The sequence below is a fragment of the Manacus vitellinus genome, unplaced genomic scaffold, assembly GCF_001715985.3.
Source record: "Manacus vitellinus isolate BGI_N305 unplaced genomic scaffold, ASM171598v3 scaffold_20_pilon, whole genome shotgun sequence".
Taxonomy (NCBI): domain Eukaryota; kingdom Metazoa; phylum Chordata; class Aves; order Passeriformes; family Pipridae; genus Manacus; species Manacus vitellinus.
In genome coordinates this window covers 10934095-10950019 of record NW_021939471.1, presented here as the reverse complement: position 1 = coordinate 10950019, position 15925 = coordinate 10934095, and the positions used below count along the sequence as shown (strand labels likewise).

Here is a 15925-nt window from a genome sequence, read left to right as displayed (position 1 = left end):
CTCAGTGGGGCCTCGAGGGGCGGGTTTGTGCGTGTGTTTAAGGGCTTCTTTCAGGCGGTCCGGGCGGGACCCCCGAGGCCGCGCGCCCCGAGTGTCGCTGGAGGTGCCTCGGGAGCTGCGGGTGCTGCACCCCGGGATCGGCTCCGGTGTGTCTCCTGCCGCTGTCCCTGGCTCTCCGGGCAGTCCGTGGTGTCCCCTGCGCGGGCTGGACACGGAGTCCCTCGCATGTCCCCTCCCGGCTGTGCCCGGGCGGGGCCGGGGCCGGGATCGCAGCCTCAGCCCGGAGGGCACATCCCGCTGTGCCGGGAGATCGCCTTGGCAGAGCTGGGCCGGGTTGCGGGCGGGGAAGGGGCGGTGCGGCCGAGAAACAGGCGAGATCTGTGTTGGTGACAGCGAGCGAACCTCCTCCGAGCGGAGCGTCTGTAAGCCGCAGTCAAGGACTTGTTGCAATAGCGAATTATTGACTGTAGGCCCTGAGCCCTTCTTTAGGACCAAGGAGTATTTGGAAATGCACAGTTTCCCTAAAGCTGCCTTGGCTACTTGCCGGGGTTAAGCATATTTAAAGGAGGGTTGCTGTAGGAGAAGGAACTTGCTGGTTCAGTATAAAATCAAAGGAGAAGAGTGACAGAGCTGAACTCCAAGGAATATGTGCTCTCTAGAGCTCCTCTTGGCATGTTGGCTCTGGTGTGCAGGAGAGGGATGCTACTGCCCCTGTTCATGGAGAAACTGGGGACGTTGCTGTCTGAGGAGGGAAAAAGTACCAGGGCCATGATCAGATAAAAGTGTTGGATGCTGTCAGAGATGTTGAAGAAGCTGCTGTTTCCACGTATCAGTGCAGATGTATCTCAGTGGAAGTGTGTCAACTGCCTTTGTGCTCTCCGTGTGACAGCAGCATCATGCTTCTGAAGCCAGCTTTGCAAAACCTATTGCTGTGACTGACATACTCTGCTTTGCCTTAGTTAAGTAGAACCAAACCACAAAACAAGTGATGCTGGGTTGGTGCCTGTCTACATTTTTACTTAAATGAATCAGACTGTTTCTCAGACTAAATGCCAAAAGTAAAATTGAAGTCTCCTGAGCAGCAATTCTGTGCCTAGGCCATGGAGTGTGATACAGTCCTTATTTAGGTAGTAACAATTTAAAATTGGGCCCAAAATACTTGCATAAATAAATTGAGTTCAGGCAGAGTGTGGTCATATGAAACTCAAGTTTTCCACGAGGACTAGAGAGGCCTAACATAAGCCAAGATACTGTCTTTGTTTGGGATAGAAATGCCTGATGTAGTTTATCTTTCAAATTTATGTGCTTATAGTAAACTGAGTCTCAGTACCACAACCTCATTTCCTTTTTTTTTTTTTTTTAGATTTTCACTCCTTAAGAGATTTGGAAAAGCTTGATCCTCTGAACATGGCTTAGAAAGTTTATTCTCTTGCCAGACTGAAAATGTATAATGGATTGGATTTTGGAAGTATAGCACAAGTTGGTTTAATTTAAAAAAAATAAAAGAAAAGGGAAAATTTGAACCTAGAAGTAATCTCCCCACATGCCTGTAACTTGGGGCACTTGCACTGCAAACTTCACACCTCTGAATAACTTTGTCTAGATGAACAGATTCAGTGGACAGTAGGGCCCTTCATTCTGGGTCAAATCATTCGTGGCCCTCCATATCTGTGAAACTGCAACCTGAGGCACAAGGGCTTGGTATCTCACTGTAGTATCCCAACAGCTGCACACAAGAACAGGACTATCTTGGAAGGGGGAGCTTGCCAAGTCATTGCTCTTGCATAATCAGAGCTGAGAACAGAGAAGCTGTGGCTGTTGGAGAGCAGGGAACTGTGTTAGAGCAGTTCAGTGGCTGGTGGGTTTTTTGACAAAGAACAAAGTGCAAATAGTAGAGCAGAGTTCAAGTTTATTTGTTTGAGGCTTTGTTCACAAATATCTTGGGAAACCTCTGTTCCCTACACCAAAACAAATCTGTCCAGTATTTATTTTAACAGTAGAAATAAAGCTTGCCACTAGAAAGTACTCTTGATGTTTAGCCTTGGGATTTTTCTACCTGTTTCCTTCCTTCCTGGGAGGAGGAAGCTAATAAAGAAGCTGACAATATATTAATCCTCATAGTGCCAGCAATATGAGGTGTCATTGTAATCATGTCTGTTAACTCCTGTTTTTCAGAAAAAGGTGGAGAAAGAGGGAACTGGACTAGAACTTGTGAAATCTAAAATAAACAAAGCTCATTTATTTATGTGGAAATTGGGGGGGAAATTTGTTCATGCTTTTGAATTCTTTTGTACAACCATAATTAAAGCACATGCCCTTAATTCTCAGATATTAACCTTTTTATCCTCACAGATCTTCTAGGATCTGGGGCTCTAAGAAAAATACCAGTTAGCATGAAACTGGGGACAAACTGTGGTTATCTTCAAGACTTTGGGAGAGAACTTGTATGCTATGTTGGTGCCTCTCCTAGCTGTGTTGTTAAAATGCAGGAATTGGTAGTTTTTTACTTAGGTTGGGCTTTTTTATGTCTATTGCAGCTCAAGATGTCTAAAAAAATCCATGGAGGCTCCGTTGTGGAGATGCAAGGAGATGAAATGACACGGGTCATCTGGGAACTGATTAAAGAAAAGCTGATTTTTCCTTATGTAGATCTGGATTTGCACAGGTAATGGCTCTTTGTGACACATGGCTACTTTGTACTGCAATTTGCATGTGTCATTAAGCTGATGGTGCTGAGAGCGGCCCCTCTGGGGTTCCTCACAGCAGTAAGCAGTGAATGCTTAATTGTTAGTTTTTTTCCTGTACTGTACCTCTAAGAAGGTCTCTCACAGATATGGCCTGTATTTTATCTCCTGTACCTTGGCTACCCAGCACCTGTATTTTATCTCCTGTACCTTGGCTTCCCAGCACCTGGGCAGTCTATGTGACTCCCTGCAGCCTAAACAGTTAGAAACATGGGGTGTTTCAGGCACTCCATGACTTGCAGCCTGGCCTGTGGACCCTAAGCAGGCTTATGACTGCTTGCCATATCTGTTTGAAGATCTGCCCAGAGGACAAAAGGGTGCTTGTAGGGCATAGACTCTGCCCTGATGCCTGTAAGCTTGACCTCTGCTGTTGACAGTGAGCTAATTGTTGCAATTATTCCCTGAGCCTGTGCTGTGCTTCTGCACTCGCTTCTGGAAAAAACAAATACTAGCAGCTGGTACTGCCAAAAGAGCATGCTATCTACAGCATCTCGCCAAGAAGGTCAAATATTCTCTTCCCTTTCTAGCCACCAGGCTATAACTATTAGAGAAGCATCCAGCTACATTTCTCCTAGCCACAGACATACCTTCTATGGTATCTACCATAATTAAACCCACAAGTCTGACCTCTTCCCCTGCTACTGGAGTCATTTGTATACCACCTACATCAGGCTTTCTGCTTGCTGGTGTTGAGAACCAGGCAAACAGAAACCAGCAGCATAATACATGCCCACAGTCTGGAGAGCATCCCTTTTCAAAGAGGGGTGGGAGGAGGGAAAGCAAACCCCTGGCTGAGGCAGCACAAGGGCTACATTTAAGTACAGCTGGCCACATTCAGGGCTGTCCCATGCTGGGCACCCATTGTTTTCCCAAAGCTATTAAAACAGTGAGTAAGGGAAATGTGCTTTCTCTGACTGCTTGAGGGGAATATTGGCCATTTTTCTGCCAGGGTAGGATTGTGGGTCCATTGTCAAAGCAGCTTTTAAGCCAATTGTAGCTTCATGTGCTCAGTACATGAAATAACCCAGAACCCTCAGCACAAGAGGTTTGAAACAAAGGCCCATATTCATCTGGGGGTTGTGCTGCTCCGTACTATTAGATTCCTAGCCTGAAAGCTGCCATTGCAGAAAGCTCAAAAGGGAAGGCTAGAGGAGACACTGTGCCATGCTGGCAGAGAACTTCAGCTGTAAACTGAAACTCTCCTTTCTCTAACCTTCTCTACCAGCAGCAGAAGTGTCACTGTATAAGTCCATGTTTTCTTCCAGTCCAGCAGCATTTGAACTGGAAGAGGGACAACTTCAGTTATGACAGAATGCTGGAACTACACTCATAAGCACGTATGAGGTCTGATTTCTATCCTGTTGGACATAAACAAATGTCCTGGGCAGTTCTGACCATCTTTGTGGGTTTGTTACAGCTATGACTTGGGCATTGAGCATCGTGATGCTACAAATGATAAAGTAACCATGGAAGCTGCTGAAGCCATAAAGAAATACAATGTTGGCATCAAGTGTGCAACCATCACTCCTGATGAGAAGAGAGTGGAGGAGTTCAAGTTGAAGCAGATGTGGAAGTCTCCCAATGGGACAATCAGAAACATCCTGGGAGGCACAGTTTTCAGGGAGGCCATTATCTGCAAGAACATTCCCCGGCTGGTGTCAGGATGGGTGAAACCCATTGTCATTGGCCGTCACGCCTATGGGGATCAAGTGAGTCACTTTAGTGCTTACCTCTCTTTTTATCTTACCAGCCTTAGTCTTGACTCTATAGAGCTACAGACTGAGACATCCCTGTGCTCCTGCTCTGTCCCTTGCACTCCACCTGGGAGCAGGTACTTGCTAGCACTTTGTTAGTACTGCACCTGGCAAAGTGTGGGAGAGCCTGGTTCGTGCCTCTCTTCCTTAGATAGAGGAATGCTGTATAAACAGCATTCAGAGGCCTGGATTGGATTGGATAGATCTGTACTTAGATACGGGGTATATAACTCCTCTCAATTATTGTTCATCTCTGCAGAACCCTATTCCCTACACAACAATGTTGTGAGAAAATATCCTTTTCACTGCCCATCTTCTTACTTCTCAGGACTTTCTGGTGTCAGATGTTGCTCACAGCAAAAATGAATCCAAGAGAGTGATTTTTAGAAGTGGGCAAAATTGCCTTCTGTATAGGGATGTGGGTTTGGGTTTTTTTATATTTTTTAACTGGGATCTGCTGCTTAACTTGCACAACACTCCTGCAGAGTTGGTATCCATAGTGAGTACATTGGAATGTGGTACAGAAGTAGGAAAACAGCCTTTATCAGAGCTCTCCTGCCAGAGGTAGTACAAAGCCGTGGAAAGCCCTAGCACGGCACTCAGTGATGTGCCCTTTGGGTAGGCTAGAGGACAAGAATCAATCATACTGTTCTCCATGGGTAATGATATGCTGCAAAACAGCCAAACATGACAAAAGCAAAATCTTCTAAAAGAGCCAAGTGCTTAAATGGATGAGTAAACCCACAAGTCACAAAATTACCTGGGATGGGAAGGTAAAGTAATAAATAAAGAGGAAAATAATTGAAAAACCTTGACGCTAGAAAAGAATGGGATTCAACATCCTTAACAGTACTGAATAACTGAGAAGGTCAAAATAATAATAGGAAACAGTGGATTAAAGGGGAAGGATTGAAACCCTGCCAAAGGATGAGATTAAAGTGAAAGGGATAATATAAGAACTTATAAAGGACATATGAGACACTTCTTTAACTTCAGAACAGCTCAGGGAACATGTTCCCTTGATAGGAGGGAAACAACATGGAAAAAAGGATAACAAATTTCAAATAGTACTGTTCAGGGCAACTGGGAAAAGTAGATATTTAAAAACTTGAAATACATGTTTGCTCTTCTGATTCCGTGTATCTCAGAGGACCAAAATGTGTATCCATGTATGGAATTCAAAGAACTTGTATTACAGGTTTCAGATGTCATCTTGTATGATGTATGAGCCCCTCTTATTTATGAGATCAGTAGTGGTGATATGAGTGGTTGTTTTTGAGGCAGGGAGAGGAAGGAGCCATTCTACTCACCAACCACACAACAGTCTTTGCACTTTAAAACGTCAGTGCATCTGCAAAAGTACATCCTCTGCCCATTGATGGGACCCAAGAATTTGTGAGCTTTTTCCCTTAAAGGGGAGGATGCCTCCTGAAACTGGCAGACTCTTGACTACTTAGGGACATGGTTTAGTGGTGCACGTGGCAGTGCTAGGTTAACTGTTGGACTTGATCTTAAGAGTCTTTTCCAACCTAAATAATTCTATGAGTCTACTTGTCTTTCTAATCCCTAGTATAATAATCCAATGACCACATGGCTGAATAAAGAGTCTACTTAATGTTTTTTTTAATACAACTGCTTTTCTGCACCCTGCCCTCCCAAATGAAGGTTGTCTTTTATGTTTCTCTCTTTCTGATAGATAAAATCATCATGGCAGTTTTCTTTTTTTTAACAGTACAGAGCAACTGATTTTGTGGTTCCTGGGCCTGGAAAAGTAGAGATGACCTACACTCCCACAGATGGAGGCAAACCAGTCACATATCTGGTCCATAACTTTGAAAGTAGGTATTTTCTCTAAGTAGTGATTAAAACTGATTTTAGGTTTAATTCAACCTTGAATTGTCAGTCAGAGCTATTTGATGGTAAAATATGACTTTGAGGTAGAGCGGGGAAGAAAGTTTACACCACCTTCATTTATCTCTCAAGTACTGAAAGTTACTTGAAATCTTCCTGGGACCAGAGAGGCATATCAAACACACAATCATACTAGACTGGCCACCTGTCATGCTCTTTGTATGATAACTCTGGTAGCAGCATCTATGTTTTTCTCTCTGATCAGAGGGAAACTTGCTGTGTAAACATGGCTTGACCAAAGGGGAGATATATTTAAGAACAATTCGGGTATAATTCTTTCTGGGTTTAGTTTGTCTTATTGGTCTCTATCTACCTTCACAGTTTTTGCCCTTCTTTATGAAGCAGTCTTTTTTTTTTTCTTTTTTTTCCTCTCAATAAAAATGAGAATTAACACTTAGCCTGCAAGGTGGGAAGGAGTAGGTTCTAAGTGTTTTAAAAAAGATACAGTCCCAAACGTTTTGGTGTCCCTCCTGTCTGTATGACTGTGCTGGTTATATACAGGTTGCTAGGCTCAGGAGGAGTCCTGACATTGCTGGGCTTTGTTGCATGGAAACAATTACACACATGCTGCCAGAACTCAGGCTGTTTTCCCCAGGGGCAGGGTTCAGGAAAACATCACACAAGTTCTCTCTCTTGTCTATCAGTGATCAAAGAGTTCAGTATTTGTAGCCATGGTGACTTATGTGTGAGTGTTGGGATACTTGTGTTTGTTTAGCTACAAAAAAACTTACGTCCACAGAATCCTGGTTTGTGTGCAATTTGTTTGGCAAACAGATACCGGGACTGACGCATGACGCTCTTGTAGTATTTGATTTCTCTGGCATTCTTCCTCGTAAGAGCCTAAATCTCTACTGTCTCGTTGCACAGCCTTTTATTTGGAGTTCACCTGCTTAACTGCCAGTCCTAATTTGTTTTCATTTGCTAGGTAACTGGTGAGCTTGTACTGGAGATGTCTGGCCATCCAGCTGCCAGTCTGAATTGCTGCTCTGCTTTGCATCAGTGCAAAGATGGCAGATTGCTTCTGTTGCTCTGGGGAACTGCCCTCCCCACAGATAACTGTTGTGCCACCATATTTCCACAATGTATAAGGGAAGCTTGTCTTATTGCTATGCTAATATGTGCAATATTGACACTGAATCAAGAGATTTTAGTAGGCAGTAGGATTGTATGATTGCAATGAGGAATATTTTTTACCTATATGGAAATAACTATTTGAATAAAACTTAATAGCTGTCATCTAGCAACCATGAAAATATGGCTCCAGAGGACACAGTCTCTGTAGCTGATCAGACCCTATTCCATCCTTGACTCACTAGAAGAGGCATGGGGACAACATGTATTTTCACTGGTAACAACAGGAATTTCATTCTCTGCCAATATCAACTTTAGATGACCTTGCTATCTTGGCAAGCAGATAAACCTTATCTAGCTTCCCCTCTTCATTCTGCATGTATGTTCATGTAGTAATAAGCATCTGGAGGTAAGGACAAGTGAATATTAGGAGAGGGTATTAAAAAAAAAAAATGTGTGTTTCCAGAGCAAAGGTCTCTGATACAGGCACTGTACAAAAACTACAGGGGTGGTGGTAGTGAGTTGCTTAAAATTAAGTGCACAGTGCTTTTCACTAGAAACACAGAGCTGTGCTCTGAAGGTGGCAAAGCTTTTTCATGAAGCTCTAGACCCTTCTTTCACCCAAAATCAGCCTCTTCCATGATCTGAATACTGCTTTCTCCCAGGTGAGCTGGGCTGCAAGTTCAAGGCACTTCCATTCATGCTTCTAACACATCTGCATTAACAATCCAAGTCATGTGAGTGTTGATAGTTCTTCAGAGCCTTCTCAGGACTTGCCCAAGCACCCACATGACTGGCACATTCTTCCCACAACTTGCTGGAAGTGAGCCTGAGCAGGTGAAACAAAGCTGCATGGTAGGCCAGACACGTGCTGAAAAGATGCAGGAATGCATGTGGCAGCTTGTTTACCTGAGCTAGGCAAAGCAGTCTTTGACTGCTGGAGTTAGTTCTGCAGTCAAAGCATTTAAGATGAGAGCAAATCCGTTTCTGGCTTTGACTGAGATCCCCTGCTCCAAACTGCCACCTGCTGCTTTGATAGAAAAATACTGTATTACTTAGATGGCTAGCAGGAGTTCAAGCACGCTCACTTCTGCCACAGTTTTGCTGCTTAGGCTGCTTAGGAGTAGGAAGAAACTTCTTATGGGGATTAGATCACAGTATTAAGATGTACTTAGCTGTAAAACAAAACCACCTTCCTATCCATGTGTCACAGGACTGCTGGAGCTTTGAGCTGATAGTGCAAAGAGAATCTTCTCTTGGAAGAATCAGCCTTTAAATTGAGAACTAGATCAAGACATTTGGGGATACCACCAGCCTGCCTGCCAGCCAGAGTATTCTAGGGGAGAATGTCAAGTTCTTAATCAAAACTAAATCTAGTTGATTCCTATCTGTTCTTCCTCCACTAACAGGCTGTGGTGGTGTAGCCATGGGAATGTACAATCTTGACCAGTCTATCAAGGATTTTGCCCACAGTTCCTTCCAAATGGCACTGTCTAAAGGCTGGCCCCTCTACATGAGCACCAAGAACACCATTCTGAAGAAATATGATGGCCGCTTTAAAGACATCTTCCAAGATATCTATGACAGGTAACTAGTTGTGTACCCTCTACTGTATAAGTCTGCAGCAGGAACATCCCCTCCAGCCTTGTGAGTTGCATTTTAAGACATTCAGCAGCAGTTCGGGAGGGAGGGGATGCCTTCTCTGTCATGGTCTCCCTTGTCCTGCAAGGCACAGTACTCAATATTTAAAGCTCTGCTAACTATGGCTGTGGTGTTCATCCCTTCCACTAGAGAGTCAGATTCTCTGTAGGTGCCTCTGTGGTCCTGAAGCAGCCTTGCAGTAGCTTAGCAAAGCAGACAAGGGAAAAAAGAGTAAAGAAAATGCAAACTTACTCTCATTTTTGTTTGTACTCATCTCTGTGCACCTCTCTATGCACAAATTGTGCAAATCCCTGTTTATATGGCAAGGTGTTCGGTTTTCTGTTTTCCAGAGAATATAAGTCCAAGTTTGAAGCCAAAAAGATATGGTATGAGCATAGGCTCATTGATGACATGGTTGCTCAAGCCCTGAAATCTGAAGGAGGCTTTGTCTGGGCCTGCAAGAACTATGATGGGGATGTGCAGTCTGACTCTGTTGCACAAGGTATGAGATGCTTCCTGTGCTACACTGAAGTAAGCTCAGTGGCAGTCTCTTGGGACCTTCCATCACATCTTCTATTGTGGCCCAGGAGGTGGTCTTGGGTCTCAGAACTTACATTTCAAGCCTGTGGCTAGTCATGGAGATATCAGGCTGTCAGTTTTCTGATTTCACTTTCACAAGAAAATCTATTGAATGTAGACTGTGTATTTATTTACAGGAGGGAAGTTCCTACCAACATAAGTGATAGGCTTCCTATTCTAATGGACGGTATCCAGACAGCTGGGACACTGTTGCTGACTGGTGATGAGTGTACTGGCAGGTGCTCTACCAATAACTAAGAAAATCTGTCAGGTGTAAAGAGAGAGATTGATCCACTTAACTTTATGGACTTGTAGTGCTTGATCGGCATCCTACATAAGCAAGCTGCCTGGTGCCAAAACAAATGCAGAATCCTACAGGACAAGATGTGTGGCTTTATGTGATATGCTCTTTATAAAGTAATGCCACTAAACTGCCTCCCATAGAACAAGGATGTGTGTTGGACTGCTAAACAAAGAAGCTTTCAGAGATGCACATCTCTGAAATCTACAGAGTTAGAAGTGATGTGAATGTCCAGTTTCACTAGCTCCTGTTCCTTTCACTAAAGCAAATGCTCTTGATAAGGAGTTTTGTTTCCTGTTTCCCTGTGGGGAAGATAAGCAGCCCAACATTGCTTATTTATGATTCTTTTTCTTTTACTGTACTTTTTGGTGAAAATCTGTCCAGCAAGTTAGGTAAGAACACTGATTTTCTTGAAATGGTGCAGAATGTCTGTATATCTCTATCTCATGGTTCAGCAGCACTTCCTGATCAGATGAGCTGTTATGATTAGCCAGTTAGTTGCAGCGGCACTTGCTGTTCAGGGATACTCACATCAAGGCTGGGAGTACGTAGGGGGACTGTAGGATGGGGGGGTTAAGGGGAATTTAATGGAGCTGTCCAAAGGAGACACTGAACTTTTTAAACTTGTATCATTCTGTAGGCTATGGTTCTCTGGGAATGATGACCAGTGTGCTGATCTGCCCCGATGGCAAGACTGTTGAAGCAGAAGCTGCTCACGGCACAGTTACTCGTCACTACCGCATGCACCAGAAAGGCCAAGAAACCTCCACTAACCCCATTGGTGAGCTGCCTTTTACTGCCCCTCAGTGATCTCTACACATGAAAGAATAAGCTTAGAGTGAGAACATCTGCATCCTTTCTGCAGAGAATTGCACCACCAAAACTGCAATAATGCAGTTCATAATGCATTTTTCTTCAGTGGTGACTTTGATGACCCACCCTTAATGGGAAGGAAGCATCTAACATTCATAAGTGCTCATTGGTGGAAAGGGACGACAAGAGTCAGAGTGTCCACAAACAATCATAAAGTTTTATTAGTGAATTACACACTTGACATGGAAATTGGTATGTTAGTCCCTGACATACTATATAAGCACACAGCTGTAGGTTTTGGATAAAGGGATAGGATGAAAGAGAAGAGAGAAATTAAAGAGGGAAAGATGAATGAAAGAAAGAAAGGAAAAGAGAGAATTAAAGAAGAGGAGAAAAGAGAGGGAGGTCTTTGGTCTCAATCCTACCATGCCTACTTCCTGCCACTCATTCTTGCACTTGCGCTGTACTGTGTTGTGGTTTCTCTCACAGAAAAGTGCTGCTCTATCTCCACCTGCCCCCCCTTCTCCAGTCAACTCTTGTTCTTTCTCACAGCATGTTAATATCAACAGTTCTTGGTTGGGTCTATGGACATGGGTTATTGGTGTTTGAGACATACACCACAGACAGTGTTTCTGATAAGCTTGAGAGGGGCTTAGTCCAGGCATAGTTCATTAAGGCCAAGGCCTAATGAGCATTTCTTGGATCACAGTGTGGCCTGAGGGGGCGGGCAGGGGAATGCACTACCACAATCCATCACTATAGTGAACTCCTCTGGGCCTCTACAGAGACTGGAGCAAAATCAGGCTGGAATGGAGTGAGTGTGAGGAATAAACCAGACCTAACCTAGACTTTGAGACATGCATTCACTTTTCAGCAAGCGATTTATAGCCATAAGGGCCTTAAGGTTTAGATTGGTTGTTTTTTATTTTACTCATCTTTCTGATGCTCCAAAAGACCCAGCCACACCCCAGACTTTAACTACATACTTAAAGTGTCAATGCACTTAGAACGGGACATAAGGGAAAGAATCCTTTAAAATTGCATAGAGACCAGACTGTAATATAGTAGGAGGAAGAAGACTGCACCCTTCTGTCAGAAAGATAATGTCCTGTGTAACCACAGAGTCCTACCACATGTCATACTTTGTTCCTACCCAAGTCAGAAAGAAAGATAAAATGACGTGTGAAGAGATTACTGGAGGCAGTGAGTACTTTCTGGGGTCTGTTCTTTTTTAGAGCTGCACAAAAGGCAAAGAATACCTGGATGAAGATAAGTGTTCTCTTTCCCATACCAGATTTTCTATATTTTTCCTCTGTTTTCAGTTTTTTTGATATAAAAAATCCAATTATTGTTTCACATGATGATTTAGAACGATTTCCAGGGAGTTCTAGAAGGATAGAATAACCCCGTGTTCTCTCTCAGCCTCCATCTTTGCCTGGACAAGAGGACTTGCTCACAGAGCTAAGCTGGACAACAACACTAGCCTCAAGAACTTTGCAGCTGCCCTGGAAGAAGTCTGCATTGAGACCATCGAGTCTGGCTTCATGACAAAGGACCTTGCTGCCTGTATCAAAGGCCTACCTAAGTAAGTGTATGAAATAACCAGCTGTGCTTGAAGGAGGCTGTTTTACGTAGTGGTTCTGAACAGCATTTGCTCGAATGTTATTTTAGTATGGTGAAGAACAGGAGTCTGCCTCAGAACAGGACTCACTGTACTCAGTGCTGTACAAACTGAACACGAGACACTCCCTGACCAAAGTAGCTTAGTCCAGATTGCTTGGTCCCTGTTATTGTACCAAATGAATGGGCAAAAAAGTAAGGAAGGAACTGTTAAGAGTTGGTTTTTTTATGACAGTCTAGCTACATTGGTCAGATCCTACCTTCATCCTAATAAATGAAGAAAACCTACATAACTGCCAAATATCACCTGTATACCCTCTTCTCTGGAGCCTTTTGACAGAAAAAAAAGAACACAGCCTGATGAGTAGGAGATAATTCTTTTGGGTTTAGAGGCAAGACTTAGAGTTCTTTGAACAGTCTTCCCCTAATGCTTGTTTTTTTGTTTCCCCCCCTCCAGTGTCACACGCTCCGACTACCTGAACACCTTTGAGTTCATGGACAAGCTCGCTGAAAACCTGAAGCAGAAGCTGGCCTCTCTGCCCAAACTTTAAGGCAGGGGTTCTACTCAAGCTCCCCTAGCAAGGTGTCTCCCACTTACATGAGAGTGTAAGTGGCACCATATCATGCTTTGTTGTGCTTCTTTTAGGATGTTCTTCATCTTTGGCCTCTGGTATTTTCACACTCTTTGGCAGATACTCCTCATCAGAATCAACTCTTTGCCTGATTACTCTAGTTTTTCTGTTGGTTTGCTATCTGATGCTCTTTCTGCTCACACTTGAGTCCTCCTGCAAAGCACAGGCACTTGAAGTCTCTTTCCTGAAGAAAAACAAATTTTGTGGCCTGGAATCACCTGAGGGAACATCATGACTTGAGAAGGTATGAACTGGGCTTTTTAATAAACTCTCCATATTTTGGATCTCTTAACCTGTTGCATTAAGTCACTACTTTCAAGACTGGGCAGCTGTGCTGGATTCACCATAAATGTACTTTCAAGATCTTGGACTCCATCAGGACAGCAGGAATGGTGCTCCACACTAAAGTCTTTATCCTTGCTGTCAAAAGCCCCCACACAAGCCTTTTGCCCCACCTCACAAACTTCAGACTCACTAGAACAAAATGTTGCAACTTTTGCCTGAAGAAGCTTCTTTGCATTTTGAGCACACTCTTCACCTTGAGATATATCAGGACTACTTTTTGCACTGTTTTTAATTGCACTTGTTTTCTTTTTTCCTGTGCTTGCTTTTTAACTGTCATTTTCTCACCAGTTCTAGGTTTTCTTAACAGGCTCCCTCAGGGGTATAAAAACATTTACCCACGATTGCTCACGATGTACTTGCTGAATTTTTACAGTCTCACTCCCCTCAGATGTGAAACTATGCCAATATGTAGATGATATTCTAATTGGAGGAGATTCCCATGAAAAGGTGGAGGAAGCAGCAGCAGTGTGGGAAGCATTACATGAAAGAGAAATTGAAATTCCACCTGAAAAATGTCAAGGACCAAATAAAGAAGTAAAATTTTTGGGTACTTGATGGAGTGCAATCAGTGCAGCAGTTTCTCCAGACACTTTAAGGAAATAAAACAAATACAGATGCCCCAAATCAAAGAAAGAATTACAACAGTTAGTGGGAACTTTAGCATATTGGAGCAAACATGTACCTGGATTTTCTATCATTGCTGGCATATGTGGCACTTCATCGTGCTTTGTTGTGTAACATTTCAAACACTAGACAAAAATGAACATAACACTTAAAATTTTTAAAGATCATGTTTTCTTAAACCCCTTGAGCTGCTGCACTAGGCCCTACTTTTGCCAAGCAGAGGAATGGGATACTGTTCAACTTCAATGTGGGTCTGGACTCCTAACAGCACACCTGAGGTTTCTCTCTGTGACTTTGATCTGTGTTTCTCTTATTTCTTTATCTCAGTCTGAAAGCCAGTCTGTGTCACATCTCTGGTCAAACCGGCCGTGACCTACTGTCCAACTGACCTCAAATCAGAACCGTCCTCCTCTCTCCAGTACTGTCCATGAGTATAAGTGGGTTCACAGGGCTATGCCAGCTCTGTTGCAATCCCTCTCAATTTATCTTTCAGTGCCAACAGGAGCAGAGTATCCTGACACTAAGGGATTTGGTTCCATTGCTGTGGTCAGGACTGTAGCATTCAAGAAGCACTTAGTAAATGCTGGAAACGAGCCTTACGGGCTAAGATCCTATTAAAGTCATGCTGCAGTGTCTAAATGCAGGCCCTGCACTTAGTTATGCTCCTTCTGACTGGATGTGAAGCATAGGAACTGTTATCTCTTCTCCCCTCCCCCAATTCATAAAGGTGCAAAACTTCTAATTGTCTGGGCTACTACTTACCCTTTCTGTTGTGATACAGCATCAGATCATGACTGTGAAAAACTATTCCATCCACGGTTTTGTGTTCTGGGTTTTTTAAGGAATAGTTTTAGTTCAGACTAAAATAAAAACCAACTAACATTCTTTGTGTCTTTCCTTCCTTTGTGTGATTAGCAGATACTGGGAAATTCTGCCTCAGAGAGACAGTCCAGTAGCTTTCGGCACAATCCAGTACAGGCTGGGACAGACTGTTGGAACAAGCACAAAATAATATCTCCCTTCTTAGAACAGAGTTTTAATTTGTTCTGGCCCAGGTAAAGCTGTGACCTGTAGCGTGGTAGGCATCAGGTAGTGTACAGGAATTTAAAAGGTACCACTTCCATTGAAATTTTATTCTGGGACTAATAGAAACTGATATATCACCACTTGGCAAAACAGAAGCTGGTTAGACCTGAACTAACTCTGACCCTGCACAGCTCACTAGCTAAAGGTGGTGATTAGGATAGAAATGCCAATGTTAGACTAAATGAGCAATGTTAGGCATGTGTGTACCAGGGTGAATTTATGCTGATACTTTTGGTCAGTGTTTGGCCCTGCCACCTGTGAAAGCTTTGCTCTTTCCCTGCCAAGTTATGGGAAAACAAGCACTGATAAACGGGAAAGTTGTCCTTGAAGAGAGCTTCTTGTATAAACTGCTTTAATTGGTATTCTGTGATTGACTAGTTATCCTCCAAGGTCACTTGAAGGAGAGACTGAGGAGGAGGATGAGGAAGGCTCGGCCCCAGACTCAATTAAGAAAGACCCCCCAAAACATACAGCACATGCGTGAGGGGATTGCCGAAGTTCTCACGTGTGCGCAGAAGAGGTGCTCTGACATAACCGGGAGGTGGGACTGAGGGCCTCGGGCTGGGCAGTGCTGGCCACACCTAGGGGGGTTGTGGCCACTTAATTAATTGTATAAAAGGCAGATAGTGCTTTCTTAGAGGGAGTTAACTTCACACTAAGGACAACGTTGCCTTTGGCAGGGACGCCTGCCAGTTAGTGAGCTTACTGACTCCCCATGGATGCAGCTTCTGCTATGGGTAATTATAGGCATGCTAGGGCAGTAAGATAACTTTATGGGCAACAGCTGGGTAACTGGGGCTTATT

At 43.6% G+C, this 15925-nt stretch overlaps 1 protein-coding gene across 2 annotated transcripts; it reads left to right on the top strand.

Moving 5' to 3' along the window:
• Positions 1–402: 402 nt before the first annotated feature.
• On the top strand, positions 403–14920 carry IDH1 (isocitrate dehydrogenase (NADP(+)) 1). 2 transcript variants are annotated; one of them, XM_018071841.1, is made up of 9 exons: positions 403–422; positions 2538–2665; positions 4162–4453; positions 6231–6336; positions 8890–9067; positions 9472–9623; positions 10642–10782; positions 12237–12399; positions 12892–13031. In XM_018071841.1, the coding sequence occupies exons 2-9, from the start codon at positions 2544–2546 to the stop codon at positions 12983–12985; spliced, it is 1248 nt and encodes a 415-aa protein (XP_017927330.1). In that variant the 5' UTR covers positions 403–422; positions 2538–2543; the 3' UTR covers positions 12986–13031. The 2 variants fall into 2 exon arrangements, with proteins under 2 accessions (XP_017927330.1, XP_008929326.1); XM_008931078.2 differs by lacking the exon at positions 403–422 and having other exon boundaries at positions 12892–14920.
• The last annotated feature ends 1005 nt before the right edge of the window (positions 14921–15925 follow it).

Excerpts from the sequence above, each read along its gene's own strand:
- IDH1 (XM_008931078.2), top strand. The coding sequence starts at position 2,544 with ATGTCTAAAAAAATCCATGGAGGCTCCGTTGTGGAGATGCAAGGAGAT. Across the intron at positions 9,068-9,471 it reads TTCCAAGATATCTATGACAG|AGAATATAAGTCCAAGTTTG; the intron begins GTAACTAGTTGT and ends TCTGTTTTCCAG. Across the intron at positions 12,400-12,891 it reads TGTATCAAAGGCCTACCTAA|TGTCACACGCTCCGACTACC; the intron begins GTAAGTGTATGA and ends CCCCCCCTCCAG.